The sequence below is a fragment of the Balaenoptera borealis genome, assembly GCF_965194805.1.
Source record: "Balaenoptera borealis genome assembly, chromosome: X".
Classification (NCBI taxonomy): Eukaryota; Metazoa; Chordata; class Mammalia; order Artiodactyla; family Balaenopteridae; genus Balaenoptera; species Balaenoptera borealis.
The window spans coordinates 126,210,594-126,233,013 of record NC_138881.1 but is presented as its reverse complement, the minus strand read 5'-3'; the positions used below and the strand labels follow the sequence as shown (position 1 = coordinate 126,233,013).

Genomic DNA, 22,420 nt, shown 5'->3' with positions numbered 1-22,420 from the left:
GGCTCCTTCCTCCTCTCCCTCCTCCTCCCCACGCCCGCTGGAGCCTAGCCCTCCCTCCGCAGCAGCAAACACGTCGTCGGAGATTTCCATCGGGGCTTAGGGGGCGGGGCCAGGATGGGGGGCGCGGGGCGGGGCAAGTGGGAGGAGTGAAAGTTGGAGCCCAACAAAACCCTCCACCCCGCGCTCAGTGCGGCCAGACGTTGCGCAGCGACCTCCGCACAGGTGGTCGCGCCGGTCCCCGCCACGATGTTGACCAAAGTTCTCCTGATCCTCCTGGGCACGTTCGTAATCCTTCCGTCGAGGTAAGTCTCCAACCCAGGACCCAGGAGCCCTCCGAGCCCAGCTCCCTCTCTCCGGGAGCGAGGCCGGCTCCTGAGACCCCCGCACCCCGTGTTCCTCGAGCCCCGCGCCCACCCTGCCCCTGGCCCTCGCACGGTCTAGCCTGGTCCCGCGTCCCCTCGACGCGCGCGGCCAGCCTCCACATCGCTCCCCCTAGGACGGGCTCCCTGGGCCTTGAAGGGGCTCCCAGGAAGGAAGACGGGACGCCTGTCACCTGGCCGCTCCTGTCCCCCCTCCCTCTACTCCTCGGGACTCCCGCTCTCCAAACCACCGCGTCGGCTCGGGAACGAGAGAGCAGGTCCCTCCCTTTCTGAGCCTTTCGTGGGAAGAGGCGAGCGGCCAGGGCAGGCTCGCGCTTCTGGGGACTGGGAGGACTTTGGGAAGGTGACGGGCGGTGGGTGGAAACTGCGCTTAAAATGTTTGAGTGTTGGCTAGTCTGTCCTCTCGTTAAAAAAAAAAAAAAAAAAATATATATATATATATATATATATATATATATATTTTTTTTTTTTTTTCCTGAGCGCCTAGTGAGTACCAGGCACTGTGCCAGACAACTCTGACTTTACTTACTTCCCTTCCCACCGCTCCTCTTGGTGCCAGTCCCAGGCAGGAGCCCTGGTTTCCTCTAAGAGTTCCCACCCCAGCCGTCCACCTCATCCCCCCTCTGCCGCCAGCTTCCCTCTTCCGCCCTTATCCCCCCAGACACCCTGCTGGGTCTTGGGCAGATGGGAGCCAGAGGCCAGAAATGGTAATCTCTTAGGTCTGTGGTTTGGGTCCTGCATTTCAATACCTCTCCGCTTTTCCAAAGACTAGCAGCAGGTTTCCCCTGAGCAGCCAGCTTCCCTCACACCTTCATCTGGCCCTGGGACTTTGCCAGGAAGGTTGTCCCCTGCATTTCTGGCTTTTGAGGGTGGAAGATGACTGCTTCGTATTTTTGAGATGATTTCCCATTGGGCACAAACTGTCACAAGTTCCTGAGCTTCCTGATCTTTCCAGCATTCTCGAAGCCTCCATGTCACTGGGCTTGTGTTGCTTTTCTGTTTTGGGGAGGGGGAGAGGGGAGATGGCTTCTCTCCCCACCCCGGAATGCTTTAGCTCCTTAAGGGAGGGGCTGTGGGGCTCCCTGCTGACTCATTGGTGCACTGGGGAGTGGGGGGACCGGCCTCATCAGGGGGCTTGGTAAATATTTCTGAATGCGTGCTAGTAGGAATTTCCAGTCATCCACATCACTCCAGATGTGAATTGGACTGGTTGGGAGAGATGACATGGTGACTGGTAAGGGCAGAAGAGGGGTCTGGGGTGCAGAAGGAGGGAGAGGGAGCAGAGAGGAAAACAGCAGAGAATAGGGGCCGTTGTGATGGAAACTACCCTTCCAGCCAGGGGGAAGGGCTGCAGTAACTGACGTTCAGACAGTGTCAGCAGGGCAACCTGTGATGTCATTAAAGAGCTGGGGAGGTGGCAGCGGGGTGTGCTGGCAAGGGCCACCTTGAACCACCTCGCTCTGGTCCAGGCTCAGCTTAAAATCACTTGTGTGACTTTGGGCACAGCCCCTCCCCCCACCTGGGGCTCAGTTTCTCCATCTGTAAAGCGAAAAAGAGGACTGATTTGGAAAAAAACAATCCAGTGGCCCTTGTCATGGTCCTTTCCCTCTCCCCAGCTAGTTGACTGAGCATCTTCCATGGGGGAGGGGTTGCAGAAATCCACCTCCATCTTAGATCATCACATCTAGAGGACTGTGGATGCCTGAAAAGCCCCCATGGAAAGATCCCACTAGTCCAGTGCACGAGTGTTTTCACTTTTCTATTATTTCTAGCTTTGAAAGTGGGCTTAATGGCTAGCTGAGGAAAGGTATACATTGTCAGCAGCTCCTTAACCCCAAGGATCCCAGGATCCCAGGATGAGGGTGGTTTTTTGTTGTTGTTGTTCATTTGAAGTTTTTTACTGACAAAAGCTATTTGTAGGATGACAGCAACCTCAAGACCCTCTGATCTCACTTTCATAGCAGACGTAGTCTGGGAGCAGAAAGGCTTCGGTGGTCTTAGGGCCTTTGCTTGTTTGTTTGCCTCTCGAACCTCGGGGTTTTGTTGTTGGCTTTGGACTTCTGGGAGGGGTCATTGCAGGCTCTTGGGTGGTCTTGGCTAACAGTGCCAGTCCTGCTCATGCCCTGCTCCCATTCAAGTCACTCATTTTTGCAGGGTGCCAGTTCCCTAGTTCTCCCTCCTCCCCTCCCACGGTGGCTGGCATGATCTACTCAGAGGACTGGGGGAAAAGCCTCAGGGAAAGAGGACATCTCTGGATATGATATTTGGAAACAGAAACTGCTTTTCCCAAGCCCAGTTCTTCCCTTGCCCACAGTGGGAATTAGCCACTTCAGACATAAGAAATGGCATAGACTTGGCACATCTGTATGCCAGTTAAGCAATTCTAAGAGCTTGAAATACTGCAGGAAAGCACATTTTGCTGCTCAAGTTGGCAGTTCCTTGGTCTGCAGTACAGAGACCATGCCCCCATCTCCTGCCCTGTTAACCCCTTATTTGAAGAAGCAAGTTGTCTGATTGCTTTTGTAAAAATAAAATCATTTTGGAAGTGTAACAGAATATAAAAGTGTAAAAATCAGGAGTGGATTTTTACAAAGTAAACATGCCCATGTAACCAGCACCTAGACCAGGAAATAGAACATTGCCAGTCCCCTCCCCCACCCCTCACAAGCTTCACCACATTCCCCCTCCAAGTACACCCAAAGGAAAACACTCTCCTGCCTTCCAACTTCACAGATTAATTTCGATGATGGCTTTTTAAAAAGCTTTTAATTATAATTTTTTTTCAAAGACATATAAAAGTACAGGGAACAGTAGAGTGAATCTCCATGTACCCATCACCAGCCTCATTAATTATCAACTCATAGCCAGTCTTATTTTCTCTGTATCCCACCCACTCTCCATTTCCAGCTTAAATTCTTTTAAAGCAAATCTCAGACATCGTATCATTTCATATGCAATTATTTTAGTATGTATTTCTAATCATAAGGACTTCAAAAACATAATAAAATACCACTATCACACCAAAATTTTTAGAATAACTTCTTCATGCTGAAGAAACTAACCAGTCAGTATTCAAATCTCCCTTATTGTGTCATAAATATATTTTTGTTCTGTCGTGTTTGTTTTGTTTTTTATGGTTTGCCTTTTAAAATCAGGATTCAAATAAGGTCCATATATTTGCAGATTTCAAAATACTTTTTATTGAATTAGAACATATATGCAGAAAAGTGCTCAGACCATAAGTGCACGGCTGATGAGTTGTCAGAAAATGATCACACTGGTATCAAGACACCCCCTGGTGCCCCCTTCCTCACTGCCTCCCAGCAAAGGTACCATGACCCTGATTTCTAACACCATCGGTGAGCTTCATACATTAGCAGATGGCTTTTTTAAGTTTTAAAAAATTTTTAGTTTAAATCTTTATATTACTTTTTGGCTGTGGTGCATGGCTGTGGCACTCAGGTTGGACTCCTGTTGACCATCTATTTCCTGAATGACAGTCCTTGTCTCTTCTCAGTGCTCAGAGCTTCCCCTACCCCCAGCCCCCAACTCCAATGCAGTGGAGTATCCCAAAAGCAAAGAAATGCAGAATTTCCCCACTGTTCTAGCCCTCGCTGGGAGAGAGTGCTGTGGCTCTCCTGAGCATTCCTCAGCAATCCTGGCCCTCTGCCTGCCCATTTGCTCCCAGGTGGCACTGGTCAGGCAGACTAAGACCACGGCTAGTAATGGCAGCTGATTGGCCAGAGCTCATACCCCAATACCCTCTTGATTTTATGTTAAAAATTCTTTTAAAATCTCAAACTTGCTTTTGTTATTGATTTTTAAAAAATAAAGTATGAACATAAAAAAAAAAAGGATAGCATGGGAAGTTCCCAGAGAGCAGCAGCTTTAGAAGAAATTCACAAGAATAATCTGTTACTGGCTCTTAATTTACTGTTACCAGTCACTCTTTAACTATGCCCTAGGTTGCAGGCTTATTTTGGTTTGCTTCTGTCCCAAGAGGTACCAGCTGGGTCCCCTACGGAGCAGAGGACAGAGCTTCACTTGTTTGTTTTTATGTTCTAGGATTGAAGGACCTCATGTTGAATCAGAGGAGGGACCCTCTGCCAGTGGTGATGATGTCTATGGCCCCAAGCCCCAGGCTCCTGATACGGAACTCCCCCCTGAAGAAATAAAGCCCACTGCTATTGACACCCATGACAGACTTGGCAAAATGCCAACAGCCACTGAAATCCTGGATGGTATCTTGAATAACTATGACTACAAACTGCGCCCTGGCATTGGCGGTGAGTAGCAGAACAGAGTTCTCCCCCACCCCGGAGAGGAGGAGGGTTGAGGGCCTAAGTGTGGAGAATGGGCCTGGGGTGTAGGTGATCGTGCCCTGCATGTGGGCGGGAACAACTGTTGGTGACCTGCCAAGTAAGAGATGTCAACTCTAGTCTCAGCAGTGCCATTGACCTTGGTCTAGATTTTTCCCTTCTCTCACCCTCAGTTTGTCCAACTCTAAAATGAGATGACTGGACTAGGTGATTGACCTTCGAGGTATGTTCAGCTCTTAACAGTCTATGAATTGGGTCTTGCCATGAAAGAATAAAGAAAGAAATGGTATCGGATGTTGAAACCATGTAGTCCAACCCTTACCCCCTTTATTCCCCACTGACCACACCCTCCCCTGCCCCATGCTTCTGTTTGACACTTACCTCTGCCACTTCTGCTTACTTTACAGAGAGGCCCACTGTGGTCACTGTCGAGCTCTCTGTCAACACCCTTGGGCCTATCTCTATCCTGGACATGGTGAGTACTGAGCTTTGATTACAGTGGGGCTTTCGCATACTTGTTTTTTCTGTGTGTCTGTAACAAGAGTTTTGCGGGGGAGAGATTTTAACCAACATGGACTTGAGAAGGAGGCTGAAAGGGACAAGTCCCTTGCTGCCTGAAGAGGACCTTCAGATTGCTGACTGTATCTTCCTGTCTTTCATTCAAAATAAAAATAATAAAGCAGCTTTAAACAACACAGTGGCATGGCTCTTTTCTTCTGATAATGATTTTTTTTGGACTTAAGCCTGTAGTTACCAACTCTTCCTCTAGGACTGTTTCTCTAATTTTGCCCTAGTTCCTTGTCTCCTTTTCTGCTGCTATCATCCCAGTGTCACTACTGTCCCCAGTTAGCCTCCATTATCTCCCACTTGATATATACAAAACACAAGGTCCCTGCCTACCCCCCCCAATCTACCTACTAACCTGGCCTCCTGAGTGATGTGCCGCCTGCAGTCCTGACCCTGCTTAAAGCATGAAGTTCAACCCCACACTCTAGCAGTCAAGGCTCTCCATGGCTAGAGCCAACCCAGGGCTCTACTTTTATTTCTTTTCACCCCTTTAGAGACCACATGCACTAGTCACACTAGCATATGTGTGTTCCCAGGCTATCTTGTACTTCTGAGCCTTTGTTCAAGCTATTTCCAGTTTGGGATGGCATTGTTCCAATTTTCTACCTTATCCTTCAACTTATATCACACTTGTTTACCTGACCTTCTCTACCTCACTGTACTGTAATTATGTACTCTGTCTGCCTTGCTCTCTCAACTATGTCTTGATGTCAGGGACCCAGTATATGTTAGCTGAGCAAACGAATTATAAAAGATGTTCTGCAAATGTTACTTTCATCTGTGGAGCCTGATAATGAGGAAGGCTGTGGTAACCAACTCCATCACAGCCATAGCCTTGACCTGGCTCAAGTCAGACACAGTTTTAGCATACACACTGGTACCCAAGAGGCACCATGTGAGTGGGTGAGCTCAGAGTCTAGGCTCTGAGATGGTACTTGCAAATAGACACTCAAAGGTAAGTAAATATTCATGGAGGATCAAGGTGTTTACATAGGCTGAGTGGAAGAGTGGGGTTTCCCACTGTGATGCTTTGTTTGGCTGCCTAGTTCTTGAGGCACAATGTACTTATATATGGCTATGCAAAAAAATTACCCTAAAACACAGTGTCTTAAAATGACAAGTAGTCATTAGGTCACAGCTCCTGTGGGTTAGGAATCCAGGCATGACTTAGCTGGGTCCTCTGTTTCAGGGTCTCACAAGGCTGCAGTTAAGGTGTCAGTTGGGGCTGGGGTCTCATCTGAAGACTCGACTAAGGGAGGATCCACTTCCAAGTTCTCACATGGTTGTTGGCAGGGTTCAGTTCTTCTCTGGCTGCTGTCTGTAGGCCTTCCACAGTCCTTGCCATGTGGGCCTCTCCACAGGGCAGCTCACAGTGTGGCAGGTGGCTTCCCTTAGAGTGAGCAAGAGCATGAGAAAAACTGCTGAAGATGGAAGCCATAAACTTTTGGGAAATAACAGGGAAGAAGAGAAACATGAGAGGAGACAGATCTTTTTGAGTTTCTATTGACATTTTAAAGTTCTTTTCTTCCTCTTCCCTTGATGTCAGATTTACTCTTTGCTGTTATCAATGTGCTTACCACTAAGTGAGTATGAACTTAGCAATCAGTTTGATTAAAATTGTTGATAAACTAAGAAACGCTGGGTTCTGAGCCAGAGGTTGAGTTCTTCTGGTCCACCATCATGACCACTGTTTACTCTTAATAGGAAAGGGACCTTTCAGATCATTGGTGGGGGGATGGAGAAAGTGGCCTGAAGAGTAGTAGAAAATCTGTGGCTACAATCTCCTTGCTATTTGCGTAAGATACAATTTTGGGAAACCTATTTCTATCATCTGCAAGAACCTGTGTGGCAGCAGAGCAGCAGCCCCACTCACAGTAGCTGAATACCCTCTCCCTCTTTGCTCTATGCCTACTAATGTTGGCAGCATTGGTCTCACCTGAAGTGATGATACCTGACAAGCCTGAGAGATACAGTTTAATAACCCAGCAGTCACCGAACCTGGCATGCAACACAGAGCTGGTCCAAAGAGGAGCCAACAATTTGATTTTCTTTGGCCGGTAACATAGTGCTATCGCCTGGGCCAAGTGCCTTTAGAACATTCCAAACACTCATGTGGTATTAAATTTCCCGGAGAAGTCTGGCCTTCTACATAGTTCCAAATAGTTCTTTAAAGCTGTGGGAGGTCCCAGTCCTTGTACAGGCTACTTTTCTCTGATGATTCTGTAGAGTCCAGTGCTTGGTGAGGAGGAGTTCCAACATCCTTCAGTCAGTCAGAGGTTGTGTAGAGCACAGAATTTGTCCTCAGGGAGAGAAAACAAGCCCCCTTGTCAAACTGGGGAAAAACTGAACCGTTAGTTATCAGTTGATGTGTAGTGAAGTTACAATTGGAATCTTGTTAAATAGAAATTAAATGCTCATTTGAAACACTCTAACACAGAGCAGGAGCCAGGCGTGGACTGTAGAGGGGAAGGCTTCCTCTGGCTGCCCAGAAGTTCTGTAGGCCAATTGGGAACTGCCAGCCACTTAGGACTGCAGAGCCACCCTGAAGGCCACTTGCGAAGGCTGGTGTGGCTGGGCAAGGCAGGGCGGGGGGCTTCCATGTGAATGGTAGCCAGGCTGCCAGCTTTTTCCTGTGTGATGCTCTGAACTCCTCCAGGGAACATTCTCGGCCTGGGGGCCTGGCTCCCTGCAATTTTGCAGTGGCTCTCACCACCTTTTGGCCTGATCAGCAAAGGCAAGCAGGGATTGTATTGACCCTCTGCATCCCCACCTTGAGGGCTCTACAGGCCTCCCAGGTTGTGGGTTTCTGGTTGGTGTTCATTGTTTGATGCAGGATAACTCAGGGGAAAGACCTAGGGGTCCTGCAGAGGAAAACTGGACCTTGATCCTAAAGGGATTCTTGGAGCAAGTGAAGTAAGCACTGGAGAGGAAGATGGGTGAAGGTCGTCCCAGGGCAAGACCATGGCAACGGTGCTCTGAGCATCAGAGCCAGTATGTTCCCATTAACTGTTTGACTTTGAACAGGCTCCTTTCTCTCTGACCCTCAGTGTTGCTACCTCTAAAATAAAGGAGATTGGCCTAGCCCTCAAGGTTCTACCTTGGCATAGTTGTGGTACTTGCTGTTCCAGCTGCTTGCAGTTCTATTACAGTCTGTTTTTTCTCTCTTCAATACCAGTGGTGAGATCTCTAGCTTCTCATGCTTCTTGCTATTAAACATTCTTTTTGATGTTTAATAATTTATGGGCTAATGAGAATTGTAAGCTTCTTGAGAGTCCAATCATAAGAATTTTGTTCACACAGCATGTGTCCGGTACATAGAAAACTCTCAGTACAATCCTCCCTCAGAATATGTTGCAGATTGGTTCTAGGACACCTCCCACCCTTCACAGATACCAAAATCTGAGGATGCTCAAGTCCCTTATATAAAATGGTGTAGTATTTACATATAACCTATGCACGTCCTCTTGTAAACTTTAAATCATCTCTAGATTACTTATGACACCAAATACAATGTAAATGCTATGTAAATAGTTGCGAGTGAGGGACAAATTCAAGTTTTGCTTTTTGGAACTTTCTGGAATTTTTTTGGGGGGGTTTGAATCTGCAGATGTGTAACCCACAGATACAGAGGGCTGGCTATAAATGTTTTGGTTAAATACTACAATCCCTTAAAATTTCTTTAATTAGTTGCTACTCTAACCTCAGACTACCTCCCTCTGCATGTCTGTGAGTGGTAAAGTTTTATTACATTGAATCCTTATCTTCAAAAAAAAAAATAATTTATGGGCTATGCAATATCTAGAGATCAAATAATCATGGGTTAATTAACATCTGTGCTCCCCAAATAAAAGCTGAAAGGGGCAACTTCACTGTATGCAATCAAAAGTGTGTGTGTTTGTAAATGTTTAGAATGATTTTGACCTGAGATCTTTGATTTGCTATGGAAATATGGGGGCTGAGAGGCTGTTGGCCTGCTACAAGGGAGTAGTGATGTGATGAGCCCAGTCTGTACAATTAAACCGCCATCACCTGTGTGTTTCTGGATTAAATGCATCTTCCCAGATTGTTGTTCATTCAGGAATGTTTTCTTCTTTTGGGAATACCTGGAAATAGAAAACATCCTACAGCCAAACTCATGCTGTTTTCCTCTGTGCAAACCTAAGTGGGTCCCTATCTACTTGATAGGCCCATCACAGGATGGCATGGGAATGTTCTTTGCCTGCACAGCCCCAAATGTGTGCTTTTCTATCCTTGCCACCAGGAATACACCATTGACATCACCTTCTACCAGACTTGGTATGATGAACGCCTTCGTTTCAATGGCAGCTTTGAAAGCTTTGTTCTGAATGGCAACTTGGTGAGCCTGTTATGGATCCCAGACACCTTTTTTAGGAATTCTAAGAGGACCCAAGAGCATTCAATCACCATGCCGAACCAGATGGTCCGCATCCACAAGGATGGCAAGGTGTTGTACACAATCAGGTACGTCAAGCCTCTGGAGTCTTGCCTCTTGAGACTCTTCTTCCCCTACTGAGAATTTTTGCCAAAGAAACATGGACAGAGGTTTCATCCTGAATGATACTTCTAAGGGCCCCTCCAGCTTTCCCAGACCATGAGCTCAATCCCCTCTTGTACTGACACACACACTAAGGCCTCAAAATAGAAAGATATTGCTTAAGACCACACACCAAGTTTGTAGCAGAGCTTGGACTGATATCTAGTTACTTGGCTCCAAGTCCAGAGCTCCCCCAACTAGAATGTAGCACGGTGACTGCGTTGTGTGGACGGTTCCACCCCAAGTGGGCACTGGATGTAAAGACACGTCCACAGTGGTGGAATTGTCCAGGCGGAGCAGCAACACAGCAGTTGGAAAGATACCTAAGACCAGGCTGGGTACTTGAATGCCTGGCTGGGAAAGGTTGTGTACAGGTGATAAGGTGGCAGGGAGGCAATAAAGAGTGGGAGAGTGTTGGCAGGTCCTTGAAGCTGGGATGGGCAAGAGGCAAAAGTCCATCTAAGTTAGTCCATACGTTTCTCTGATGATGGAGACCAGAGTAGCCAGATATTTCCAAGCTGTTCTTCCTCTCTTTTTGTCTCTCCTTTGAGCTCTTTGTCTCAGCTCCCACCATTGCCACACATTGGTGGTGGTCCCCAGGCCCAAGCTGGGTGGATACCTAAGTGTTCAGGGTCAGCCTAATGAGGCTCCTTTCTCCCTTCCAGGATGACCATTGATGCTGGATGCTCACTCCACATGCTCAAATTTCCAATGGATTCTCACTCTTGCCCTCTGTCTTTCTCTAGCTGTGAGTACCTCCTTAGGTTTCTGGGGCCCCAGAGCCATCATGCTGGGCCCCTTCTTTTTCTCATCCTTTCCTTTTACATTTTTCTGCCTCTGCTTTTTCCCCTAAGATGGTGCCAAAGTTGTCCAGGGCCTCCCAATCCATCCTCATCTCCTTTCCTGCTAACAATACTGTGTTGCTTAACCTGGGCTTCACGTTGGGTTCCTCCCTCTCCTGTCCACCCCACCTCAACTCAGTCACCGGCCTCTGAAGTGTATCTCAAGTATGTCTGCTCTCCATCTCCACTGTCACTACTACCTTGGTTTAGGTCTTTGTCGTATTCCACTTGGACTTTGCAACATCTTCACTTTGAAGCTGAACATGTCCAAAACTAAATATATGGTCTCCACCGAACCGCTACCCCCAAGACAAATGTGTTGCTTCTGTGTTCCCATTTGTCTCATTGAAAGGCACCATCACCCGCTCAGTTGTCCAAGCCAAGAACTTTGATGCTTCTTTCTCCTTCACCTCCTCATCTATTCAATCAACACATCCTGTTGGTGTTCCCTCCCGAAGCTCTGTCGATCCTATTTCTCTGCATTCTCACTGCCACAGCTTCGAATCCTGCCTTCATTCATTTTATTGTGCCCGGGTTACTGAATTGGCCTCCCATAACTGGTCTCCCTGTCAACAGGCCATCCTCGTACAAAAACTAGAGTGACCTAGCTGAAGCATCATCTAGACTAGGTCACTTCTTAGTTTCAAATCGTTCCTGAACTCTCATCGATAAATTCCGAATTGCTTAGAATAGCCCTCAAGGCCCTTCATGAACTGGCCCCTGCTCTCTACTCCTACATACCTCATCCACCCTCTGTGGGCTAGCCATCCTGAACTTTTGACATTTCCATAACACATCAGGCATTTTCACCTTTCTGTGCAGAGAACACCCTCCTCACCCCTTCAGCCTCATCCATACACAGAGTGTTTATATTGGACTTTTAAGACTTATTGGGAATGTCACCTACTCTCTGGAATCTTTTCTGGGTGTGTCCCCAACTGATCTTTCCCTTCTTTGTTTCCACACTCTCCCACGGGCAGAGGCTTCTCAGAGGTATTCCAACAATTACTGATGTGTACTTACTGTCTTACTCAATAAAATGTGAATGCTTGAGAGCAGGGCTCCTGCCTTGCTTGTCTCTGTATGTCCAGCACAGCGCGTGGTACTGAGGAATGCTCAGTAAATGCACTTATTGGATGGACTTCAGCAATGAGGTAAGAGAGGTAAGGTCCCACAGCTGGTGAGGCCAGAGTCAGACACCATGCTGGTGGAGACCTCAGCTGGGCTTCCCAGTCTCACATGACTCTCCTTCCCATGTTGCCTTACAGTTTCCTATCCTGAGAATGAGATCATCTACAAGTGGGAAAATTTCAAGCTTGAAATCAATGAGAGTAATTCCTGGAAGCTCTTCCAGTTTGAATTTATAGGAGTGAGCAACACGACTGAAACTATCACAACCCTAGCTGGTAAGTGTGCCTTTGAGCCAGGGCTAGGCAGCGGAGGCCCAGGAGGGTGGTAGGGATGACTGGAGGTGGCCATCCATTCATCCAAATGCTTATGTAATCATCCCATGAAAATACTGTAGAACATGGCTCCTGTTTTGTAAATGCTAAGCACTTACAACTGTTTGCAGAGGAAACTGAGACTTTGTAACTACATCTCAGTCTCATCTGCAAAGAAGTAAGTGCTTTGCCAAGCCCCGGAGAGGGTAGGTAAGTAGATTAAGTTTTATTGCTGTCAGAATTTGCAACTAGGTTTGTCATGCAGACCCTTCAGTTTCGAAGTCTTTGTTACAACTGACCTACTTGGATGACTTTGGGAAATGGAGGTCATGTGACTTCTCCATACTCAGAAGCAATCCAAGTGGTTCTAGTTGAGTGGGATGCAAAGTCCTTCCTAATGGGAGGTGGAGGCTTGAGTTGTGTCATCAACTAGGTGAGGGCTGGGATAATATGGAGGAGGTTTCAGCAGCTACAGTGGCTGCTGTATCAACATTTATTTTAAAGGAGCAGGTCTGATACGCACAGATTCCTGTGAAAGACTTCATGGTGGATTCAACGTGGACATGGTGATCACTGGTTTTCTGACCTTGTCCCTAACAAGGACTAAAGGGGAGGGTCCTGGGTCTCTTAAACTTTAGCTCCCAATTAGGTGTGAGTGTCTTTGCTTGTGTTCCTAGGTGATCTGAATGAGGAGCCAAGGGACCTCCCTAGCGCTGCTCCCAGAGCAGCCCTGGAAACCCTCTTCACACATACTGACCAAGTCAGGGCAGTGGTGGCACTGCCCTCATCGTTGCCAGAATACGGATGGAACCAGTCACCCAACCGGCCATTTGCCATGGGAAGCGTCTTGCTTTGCTTCCATGTGGCTAGGCGGAAAATCTGCTTTTTCTTTACTTGTTGAATTGGTCACTGGGTGAGGGATAGCTCATGCTCATCCGGCTAGAGCTTTGCTTGCACAGCACTAGGCAGGGGCAGAGGGCTGCTTTACAAATGCTTTCCTTTTTCTCGGGGGCTCTGGGTAAACAATTTTACTACCTTTGACTTAGGACCCTTGCTCTTCTGCCAGCTAACCATTGGCATGCCTCTTGCCTTTCTGCACCTCAGTTTCCCCAGACAGGTTGGGGACCCATCATCAAAAAGCAGCAGAGGAGACAAGGCCCAGGGGCTTTCAAGTCACTAGTGGTTCCGTTTAGTAGATGGTTGTGCATTGTTTCAAAATGGTGCCCTAGTGACTACAAAGCCCCAGAGCCAGCATCATCACCAAAGCAATGACAATAGGTAAGCACCAGTCCTCCTTGGGAGAGAAGAGGGTTCTTGGGAGAAAGGAGAAGGGCTTCTTTCTCTTCTGCTAGAGATGAGTTGATCTTGAATCATGGTTTCTTCAGTATCATAGTTATCTTTGGGACTGGACCCAAACTCTTTCAGTCAGTCCCTGGGCAGTTCTCTCCATCTGGAACAGACTTATGTACTCAGCTCCTAAGGGTTCAGAATGAAGTGGTAGCATGCTACTCTGGCCACCTTGGGCCTTCAACCAGAGAATCTCTGCTTCAGGAGGCATTCAGAGAGTCCAGCCTTGCCCCCAGTGAGTGAGTCATCTTTCACTGTTGGCTGTTGAGCTTTTGATAGAATTTTACCCATGATTAGGATTTTGCTTTCTCGCAAGGGAGTTTCTTCCTTCTCTAGACAATTCTGTTCATCAGAAAAATCTCCCTGTTCATCTGAAATAGAGGTCTCTGGAACTTCCACCCATTAGACTTAGTTCTTTTTCCCTAGAAATACTGAGCTTACAGTAAGTCCAGTCAGTCTTCCACAGGGTCAAGATCAAAGAACTAGTATTATGGTTCCAGCCCTGGGTCATATTCTTTTATAGACTATACAACCGTAGTTCTTTTTCCTCCCCCTTGTTCTTCAAAGCTTTGGCTCCACTCATCCTTCTAGTCCCAGTCCTCTGGACACAGTCTTTTTGATTGTGTTCCTCTGACAGTGCAGTGACCAACTGTGGTCTGGCTAAAGCAGATAAGAGCAGAAAGCATCTTTAGCTTTTTCCCCCTTTGGCTCCTTAGCCCCAGGTATCTTTTTTTCCCTTACCCATGCTCCTCCATTCCTCAGAAATAAGAAAGTGTGTGTTAATATCCTTCACTTGGCCTTAAAAGACAAATTCCCATCTCTTGACAAGTACAGAAGGTTCTTCTTTGCTGAACTAAATAAAATAAAAATAGAAAAAGCTGATAGAATAATAAATCTTGTTGTAACAAGAATATATAAACTCAGCAAAGTTTTGTGGGGAGTGGTTGTAGATGCGTAGGGCTGTCTTAAATTGCAGTCAAGACCCCAGGACAAGGGAACTAGGATCTTGATAAATACATTCTGGCTAGTAGGCAAGTGCGAGTGGTCCCTGCAGCAGCCCTGGAGGAGGAGTTCTATCCACAAAGCTGCTATTCTGGACACAGGTATTCAACTGACCCCAGGCTACTTCCTTGCCTTTTTCCAGAAGATTCTGAGAAGTCTTGCCCCTTGAGTGTCAGTGCTGACAAGGTGAGTAGGAAAGGCTGCTCTTCTCATTCAGTCCCAACATACCCAGACGTGCTGGGCAGGTGATCTATTTTCTAAAATAGGAAGACACACGAACAGGTTAGTGTTCTAGTATGCCTTACAAAGCTGTTGCCAGGAAGTAGCAAGAGTTGTTGAGCATCTGCTAGGTTCCAGGCTGTGCTGTGCATGGATGGGCAGGAGTGTAGCAACAGGGCTCAGATGAGCCCTGTCGTGAAGGGGTTTAAAAACCCACCTAACTCAAGGCCAGGGAATTCTACAGCATCACTGAGGTGGAAAGTTGGAGCTTAGCTTCACTAAGGAGCCAGAATTTGAACTATTATAAATCCAACATGATGTTGAGAGCAAAAAGGGATATTCTGGCCTCAGAAAGGACTCCAAAATCCCTGGAGTCATGGTGAGCATGCAGAGTGTTTGGGATGGGTGTGTCAGAGTATAAGGCAACATGAAATGTACAGTAGAAGATGCCAACTGTAGATATAGGTTGTCATCAGGTCCTGTAGGAGCCATCACTATCTAGGCTGAGAGCCAACATCAAGGACATGATACCCAATGAATGCGAAGACCTCAGTCTGCCTTGTGGATGTATACTCTGCAGACCTGACATCTAGAGGGCTGACTGAAATTTTCACTTTCAACTAATTCTTCTTCTATTTTCTTGAAACACTCAATTTGGGCTAGGGTAATAGACTAAGAACAGGGAGTCCAGGGTTTGAATATTGGTATAAATATATGCATGATATCTTAGGGAATCTGAGTAGATGGGGTTAGCTTAGAGTAGGGTGTACATGTAAGATGTCAGTTGGAGCCAGGTTTTGGTGAGCCTTTAGTGTCAGATTACAGAGTGTAGACTTGATTCTGTAGCTCCTGTGGAGCAGGGAACCATCAGAGGTTTGGGGTAGGCAAGTGATTTCTTTTGGCCATCGATGGAACAGTGCTAACTAAGGCATTTCACCAGCATATGAATGTATAGGAAGGAGGCTGAATAGCTTCTGTGCTTCCCCCACCACAGATCACTTTTAGTTCATTTCCTGAGAGTATACATTGTAAGGGTCAGTAGTGCACATATAAAGCAATGATTCTGCAGACTAGATATGGCACCTCAGTGGTTGTAAAGGCCTCAGTCAGGCATCTGGACATTAGCTGTGTGGTTCTGATATCTAGAAGCCTAACTGATTTTACTGCTTTCATTTGACTATTCTGTCCCCCACCCTGGTAAGACAGATGTGGGATGTGGGACAGCGAACTGAGAAAGAAGTTATTAAGGTTCTAGCCCTGGCTTAGCTCTTAACTGACCATGGGTCTTGTTGTGAGTCTTCTCTCGGGCTTCTTCTGATCCTCCGTGTGTGGCATTGGATTAATGTGCCTCTATCCTAGGACCGTGGTGGGCATCCCATGAGCTGAACAATAGGACCCTTAATATGCATGTCTTGCGTGTGGGAGACCCTCATGGCAATGCTGTAATGAAGTGATATTTTTTAAATATCTTCCAGGCGATTACGTAGTCATGACGCTTTTCTTCAACGTGAGCAGGAGGTTTGGCTTTGTGGCCTTTCAAAACTATGTTCCTTCTTCTGTGACCACGATGATCTCCTGGATTTCCTTTTGGATCAAGAAAGACTGTGCTCCAGCCAGGACTTCTTTAGGTAAGTGGGTAAGGTGGGCATACACATGAGGCACAGAATTGCATTTTCAGGGGTCCTTTCCAAAGTGTAATATATAGAGCAGTAGCTCCGCCCACCTCCATTCCTGTGCTTTCACAGGGATCACTTCTGTACTCACCATGACCACTTTGGGCACCTTTTCCCGGAAGAATTTCCCACGTGTCTCCTATATCACAGCCTTGGATTTCTATATTGCGATCTGCTTCATCTTCTGCTTCTGTGCTCTGATGGAGTTTGCTGTGCTCAACTTCCTGACCTACAACCGGACAGCACCCCGTGGTTCTCCGAAACTTCGCCATGTATGAGCTGGGTATGGGAGTGGTGGCAAGGCTTTGGAGTACGGAGGCATGCAAGTGAGGGCACTAGGACTCATGACACGTGGGTGGCCAGCTCACCAAGTGATGGGGGTAACCTGGGGCTTTGGGGGGAGTTGAGTAAACTTTCTGATGTGATGGTGGGAATTCTGGGGGGGGCAAGAAACAGTGTGCCAAGGACGGAATCTCCAGGAAACCCTGAGGCAGCACCTAGGCTTGGTTCACCTTCCCTTGCCTTATTCTGACTTCTTCCCTTGTTCCTTTCAGCCTCGTGCCCATGCGCATGACCCAACCCCTTCCCGTGTCCGTGTCATCGAGCATCCGGAAGCTTTTGTGTGCGACATTGAGGACTCCGAGGAAGAGGAGGAAAGTGAGGAAGAGGAGAGTGAGGAAGAGGAGGGCCCATCTTGCCCAGCCCGGCAGTCCGTCAGGCCAGGCAGCACCCCTCGCCCTGGTGGCTGTTGCAAGTGGTGCGAGAAGTACTGCTGCACGGTCCCCACTTGTGAGGGCAGCACCTGGCAGCAGGGCCGCCTCTTCATCCATGTCTACCGCCTTGATAACTACTCGCGAGTGATTTTCCCAGTCACCTTCTTTTTCTTCAATGTGCTCTACTGGCTTGTTTGCCTTAACCTGTAGGCACCAGCTGGTACCCTGTGGGGCAGCCTCCCCGGTTCCCCAGGAGGTCCCACAGCCTTTGCCTAGGGAGTTGGGGGAAAGCAGCAGCAGCAACAGGAGCAACTAGAGAGTGTCTCTCCTTCCCCCTTGCCCAAATAGAAGCCTGCAGGGAATTGGTCCTTGCTGGCCCTCTCCCCTACCTGGCCCATTCACTGAATCTCCTTAGCAGCCCATTTCAAGTAAAATGACACCCCTCTCTATTCCTCAAGGGGCATTTATGATGCTCAGGCTTCAAAAGGTAGGCTCTCAGTGACCAGCTCCCTAAGATGGTGTCCATGTATGAGCGGATTAGCTATCTCCCAAAAGGGCTAACACCCACTGCCTTTTCCCAGAAACCCAGTACTGCCTTTGTGGTGCTCCAGGCCCAGCTCTGGCCTCAGCCTCAAAGTGCACAGACCAGCTACTTGCCTGTTCCTGACACCTCCTTAAGGTGCTGGGCAGCAGTGTTAACAGCGGGAGGGAATCCCCATCCTTAAGTCAGATTATTATATTCTTGATTCTGTCTCCCTGCCCTCCCTTCCCCTGCAGATAGACGGACACTGGCATTATCCCTTTAGGAGGAGGGGAGTCAGCAATTGAGGACAGTATCCCTCCCTCTGCTGCTGTGACATCTCCATCTCCCTTCCCCGCTGGCCTTCATTCCTCATCTGCAGTACCAATTCAATGCCTTGCATCCAGTGGGTATCTATTTTTGTGTGTGATAATACTAATGACCCCCTGCTTTTTATGCCACCTTCTTCCTCCTCCTTGACCCTTGTGACTCTTTCTGTAATTTTCCCAGTGACTTTCCCAGCCCCGACCCAGGTGCTAGGCCATGGTGACTTCCTGGAACCAAGAAACTAAGGGAACTCTGCTTTGCAGCGGGCATTACCCGCATTGATTGGTGCCCAGCTAAGGCACAGCATAGGAGTTTTGCCGCTTCCTTGGCCCCTGGACCCATGAGCCAGTCCACTCCTATCCCTGGGGCACTCTGACAATCACAATCAATCAATTGAATTCCCTTAAATTTGTATAGCACTTTACCTTTTGCAAAAGCACTTTTGACAAATTATTTCTATTTTGAGTCTCATAGCCCTGTGATATATTCAGGGCAGGATTCTTATCCCCATTTTGCAGATGAGAACCCTGAGGCACAGATTTCTATGGGACTGTGGATCTCACTGGAAACTACCCAGGAGCCCACTGTCACCTTCTATACCACATGACAGGGCTAGGCAGCTCTTTTCACCATGATTTGATTCTATAGCCTCTGCTGGCACTCCAGTGGCAGGGCCCAGAGTGGCAGCCTAATTTCAGCATTGGCCTGCTCAATTCCTGGGCCTCAGGTGCTCAGACTGCCCCTAAGATCTAACCTCTTGTGGCTCTGGTAACCCAGTGAGGTGAATTTGGACACGCCCCAATGCTTGTATATGCTGAATGAAATCTGTGTCTGTATTTTATTGGGGGGTGGGTAGGATGGGGATCCATCTGCTTTTTGTCACCATCAAGTGAGAAGGGGAAATATATCAATAAATATATCAGCAAAGCATAGAAGGTATGGCTGGTTTCTTGGGCATTCAAGTTTGCTCTCAGCTCAGGTTTTACATCTTAACTCAGTGACCCAAACATTTGTCTGTTACCCTCTCCCATCCATGACTCCCAGACCTACCACACACATACCATGTCCCCTTCTCTCAGTGCAGAACTTAAGGGAAGAGAGTGACCAAGTGGGTGGCCCCCTTTTACTGATTCCCTTACTTACTCCTATGCCACTTCTCCCCTCCATGTCCCTTTTGCTTTGCCCATGATTCTAGCTTCATCTAGTCACCTAGAAGTTTCCTAAAGACCATCAGACACAGAACACTCCCCACCACCACCATTTAAAGGTGGGGATGCTGAGGCACAGAGCAGAGTGTCTATTATCACACAACCAGTCAGTAGTGGAGTGGGGCCAGACCCCAGAAATCCTAATACCCTGTCTTGGCTTAGAGCGTGCCTGGAGATCTTGGTTGATTACCCTTCAAACAAACTTTCTAAAGGTATATTGGGAAATGTTGGCCCTGGCATACTTTGACACATCCAACTCTAAGGAAAGTCAGAAACAGCAATAAGAACCAAGGAGGAGACAAAATGACATCTGAACAGCCAACAGTTTTGCCATAAAGTTCTTGAAATGATGCTCAGACACTTTCCCTGTAAGAAATCCGCATGCCTCTACTGTGTATTTTCTGATGTCCTAACCCAGAGCACATTACAAGTAACAATTTAGAACAGGGAAAATATTTCCTCACTTTTACTTATATTAGATGCAGGGGGGGAACAAGGAAGCCTGGCTCCTGAGCAATGGAGACATGCAAATTTATGAGCACTCATACTTAAATGCATTTTGAAACAAATAGTGCAAACCTGATTCCTTAATCACCCTACAGTAAAGCTAAAAACAAATAAAATTCCTACCATTTGTAAATTTTAAAAAGCTCATGTAAACAGTTCTTTAAAAATGAAGAAGTTAAAACCATAATTAGGTGCATAATATCAAAAAAATTAAATTAATGAAGAAAAACTTACATGTGTTTTAAAACTCATGGGATGCAGCCAACACTGCACTTGGAGAAAATTTCATGATTTAAGCATTTCAATTACTAAACATAATGGAAGATAAATGAGTTAAGCATTGAAACCTAGAAATTGGAAAAAGGATAAAAGCATATTATACCTTAGAAAAGTTTTGGGGAAAGAGGAACTTAAAAATTAGTGTCGGGAGAACTAGTTACTCATTTAAAAACAAACTGGGTCTCTATCTCTCTCTCTACATCAAAATTACAGATGAAACAAACATCTTAAAACTTTTAAAGAAAATCATAAGACAATATGGGTGAATATGTTTATATTCTTGGGATGGGAAAGGCCTTTATAAACATGACGTAAAACACCAGTTTGTCCATACTAAGAAATAATAACTAAAGGAAAAGCCAAAAAAAAATGTATAGCAAAACACACTACCACTGGTTAGTTTTTCTGGGAAGCAATCTCTGAGACTGAGATTAGTGTGCAGGAGGTTGACTGGGGAGTGCTCTTGGGGTCAATGCAGCCACCATTAGGTCCTCGGCTGTACACATGGGAAGTTTTGGAGTTGGGGTGGGCTTTCCAAATTGTCACAAATCAGGGCAAGGGGACTGGGCCTTTATACTCTTGCATTTATCAGTTATTGGATGTGAGCATGAACTTGGAAGGGACATGAACTTGGATGTGTCTGGAGAAGGATTCAGTTGAAGGCTGTGAGCCTCCAGCAATCTCAGCTGTTGGAGAAATGAAAGCTTCAGTCCCAAAGGGGCACGGATGCGGAAGGTCTTGGTAGCACACCACAGTACCCACTATAGTTCATCCCTCACTTTGTTCAGGCTCATTTGCTTCAGATAAATAAAATCTGGAGAAATTCACCCATGGTTATGTTGAGCTTCTTTTCCTGAGGAAAACTTACACGATCAATGAAACACACTATAGCACCTGTCACTGGAGGTGGTCTTAGGAACTTAACTGATAATCATCATGTCTGTTCCACTACCAATTCTGAATTTCCTCTCACTCTCAGCTAGTATCTCTCCTGATCTAGGTAGCTCACCTGGTCAAGTGACTATAAGCTTCGTCCTTGAAGGGTCTGAGATCTGGACACCTTGCTCTTCTCAAGCCGTGGCTGGAGGACTTGTTTGTCATTTCTAAGGGATACCTAAGTGGGTCACCTAGACATCAAACCTATTCTTGCCTGTCCCCACTGTATAGCAGTGCCCTTATCTCCTCCCAATTATTAGGGTCGCTTTCCCCTGTCAGGATGGTTATTTGTGTTCTTTTGGCTGGTGCCAAAAGTGGTCAGGCACCACCCGTGGATTAAAATTTAATGGGACTCGTTGTTGTCCTCTGGTGAAGGCACAATCTGGGAGCCAAGAACTCTAAACCTGCAGAACCCAGAATTATGAGGATGGGAAGTACAGATTCCCCCAGTGGATCTCTGGGAGTGATGATAAGCAAGACAACTCCTATTCCTACTCCTTAGTTCCCAAACCTATATATCCTCCTTTATAATGGTCATTGATTTAGGATGTATAATGCTTCTTGGTGGGTAACACCCCATCCTCTCAGGGTATCATCTCCAAGCTGACACTTCAGTTGTGGCTTCAACACACCATTTCATCATTCTATCTGGCCAGCACCTTCTCAGTGGAGTGGTATATAATAGAATCCCAGGCATGTGCCCAATGTTGGACTCCTTTGGCCAGAAAGTGGATCTCTGGGTCCATTTCAAGTTATATAAAATCCTGTCCCAGTAGATCAAACACTCTATGCTCTTGAATAGTGGCGCTGTCTGAGGTCCTCCAGGAAAGAAAGGCAAACCCATATCCATAATGTGTTGATTGCAATTGAGATGAATCATTGCCCTATGCAAGTCTGAAGAGGCTCAATGTAGTCAACTTGTCCCCAAGTCACTTGTTGATTTTCTTCAAGAATGGTGATATATTGGGACTCATCATTGGTCTCTGTTGTGGGCAAGATCAATAGCTAAATTAGCCTTAGTGAGTTGGTGACCATGCTGTTGTGCCTACATAAAACCTTAACCCTGCCGTTATGGAAGGGTTGCCAAACTAAGTAAATGAAAATCCAGGATAGCCAGTTAAATTTGAATTTCAGACAAATAACAAATATATATTAGCATAAGTATGCTTTATTTGAGGTCACACTGTCTGTGGGCTCCTAGCCTAGGACTGAGCACGGCAGGGGTACTAGAGTATGCACACCTCTGCCAAATGCAGATGGACTCCTCCAACAAGCAGTCTTTGCACCAGAGCTCCCCTTAAGTCAGTGAGACTTAGTCAAACCTGCTCTGCAGTTCGAGGGTCTTCCTCCTATTTATCCTTGCTTCTCCCTCTCTTTTTGGGTGTCAGACCTTATTCCCACGTGAAGGTTTCTCAGCTTACTCCTGCTCCTTCTTCCTTTATTGTTCACAAACATTTGCCCCAACAAATCTCTTGCTCTTCTAATCCCATCTTGACATCTGCTTCTCAGACCACCTAAACTGACCCAGTTGATACCATAAAAAGTACAAGAAAGTACACAGTAAGATGGGGTTCTGGGATCACC

At 46.8% G+C, this 22,420-nt stretch overlaps 1 protein-coding gene across 3 annotated transcripts; it reads left to right on the top strand.

Annotated features, from left to right (window-relative positions):
- The first annotated feature begins 198 nt into the window (after positions 1 to 198).
- GABRE (gamma-aminobutyric acid type A receptor subunit epsilon) lies at positions 199 to 20,917 on the top strand. Of its 3 annotated transcripts, XM_082378316.1 has the most exons (10): positions 199 to 302; positions 4,446 to 4,666; positions 5,107 to 5,174; positions 9,528 to 9,562; positions 9,659 to 9,748; positions 10,487 to 10,569; positions 11,932 to 12,069; positions 16,149 to 16,301; positions 16,419 to 16,618; positions 16,901 to 20,917. In XM_082378316.1, the coding sequence occupies exons 1-10, from the start codon at positions 247 to 249 to the stop codon at positions 17,267 to 17,269; spliced, it is 1,413 nt and encodes a 470-aa protein (XP_082234442.1). In that variant the 5' UTR covers positions 199 to 246; the 3' UTR covers positions 17,270 to 20,917. The 3 variants fall into 3 exon arrangements, with proteins under 3 accessions (XP_082234442.1, XP_082234441.1, XP_082234440.1); XM_082378315.1 differs by having other exon boundaries at positions 9,528 to 9,748; positions 16,497 to 16,618; XM_082378314.1 differs by having other exon boundaries at positions 9,528 to 9,748.
- The last annotated feature ends 1,503 nt before the right edge of the window (positions 20,918 to 22,420 follow it).

Excerpts from the sequence above, each read along its gene's own strand:
- GABRE (XM_082378314.1), top strand. The coding sequence starts at position 247 with ATGTTGACCAAAGTTCTCCTGATCCTCCTGGGCACGTTCGTAATCCTT. Across the intron at positions 9,749-10,486 it reads AAGGTGTTGTACACAATCAG|GATGACCATTGATGCTGGAT; the intron begins GTACGTCAAGCC and ends TCTCCCTTCCAG. Across the intron at positions 16,619-16,900 it reads GTTCTCCGAAACTTCGCCAT|CCTCGTGCCCATGCGCATGA; the intron begins GTATGAGCTGGG and ends TGTTCCTTTCAG.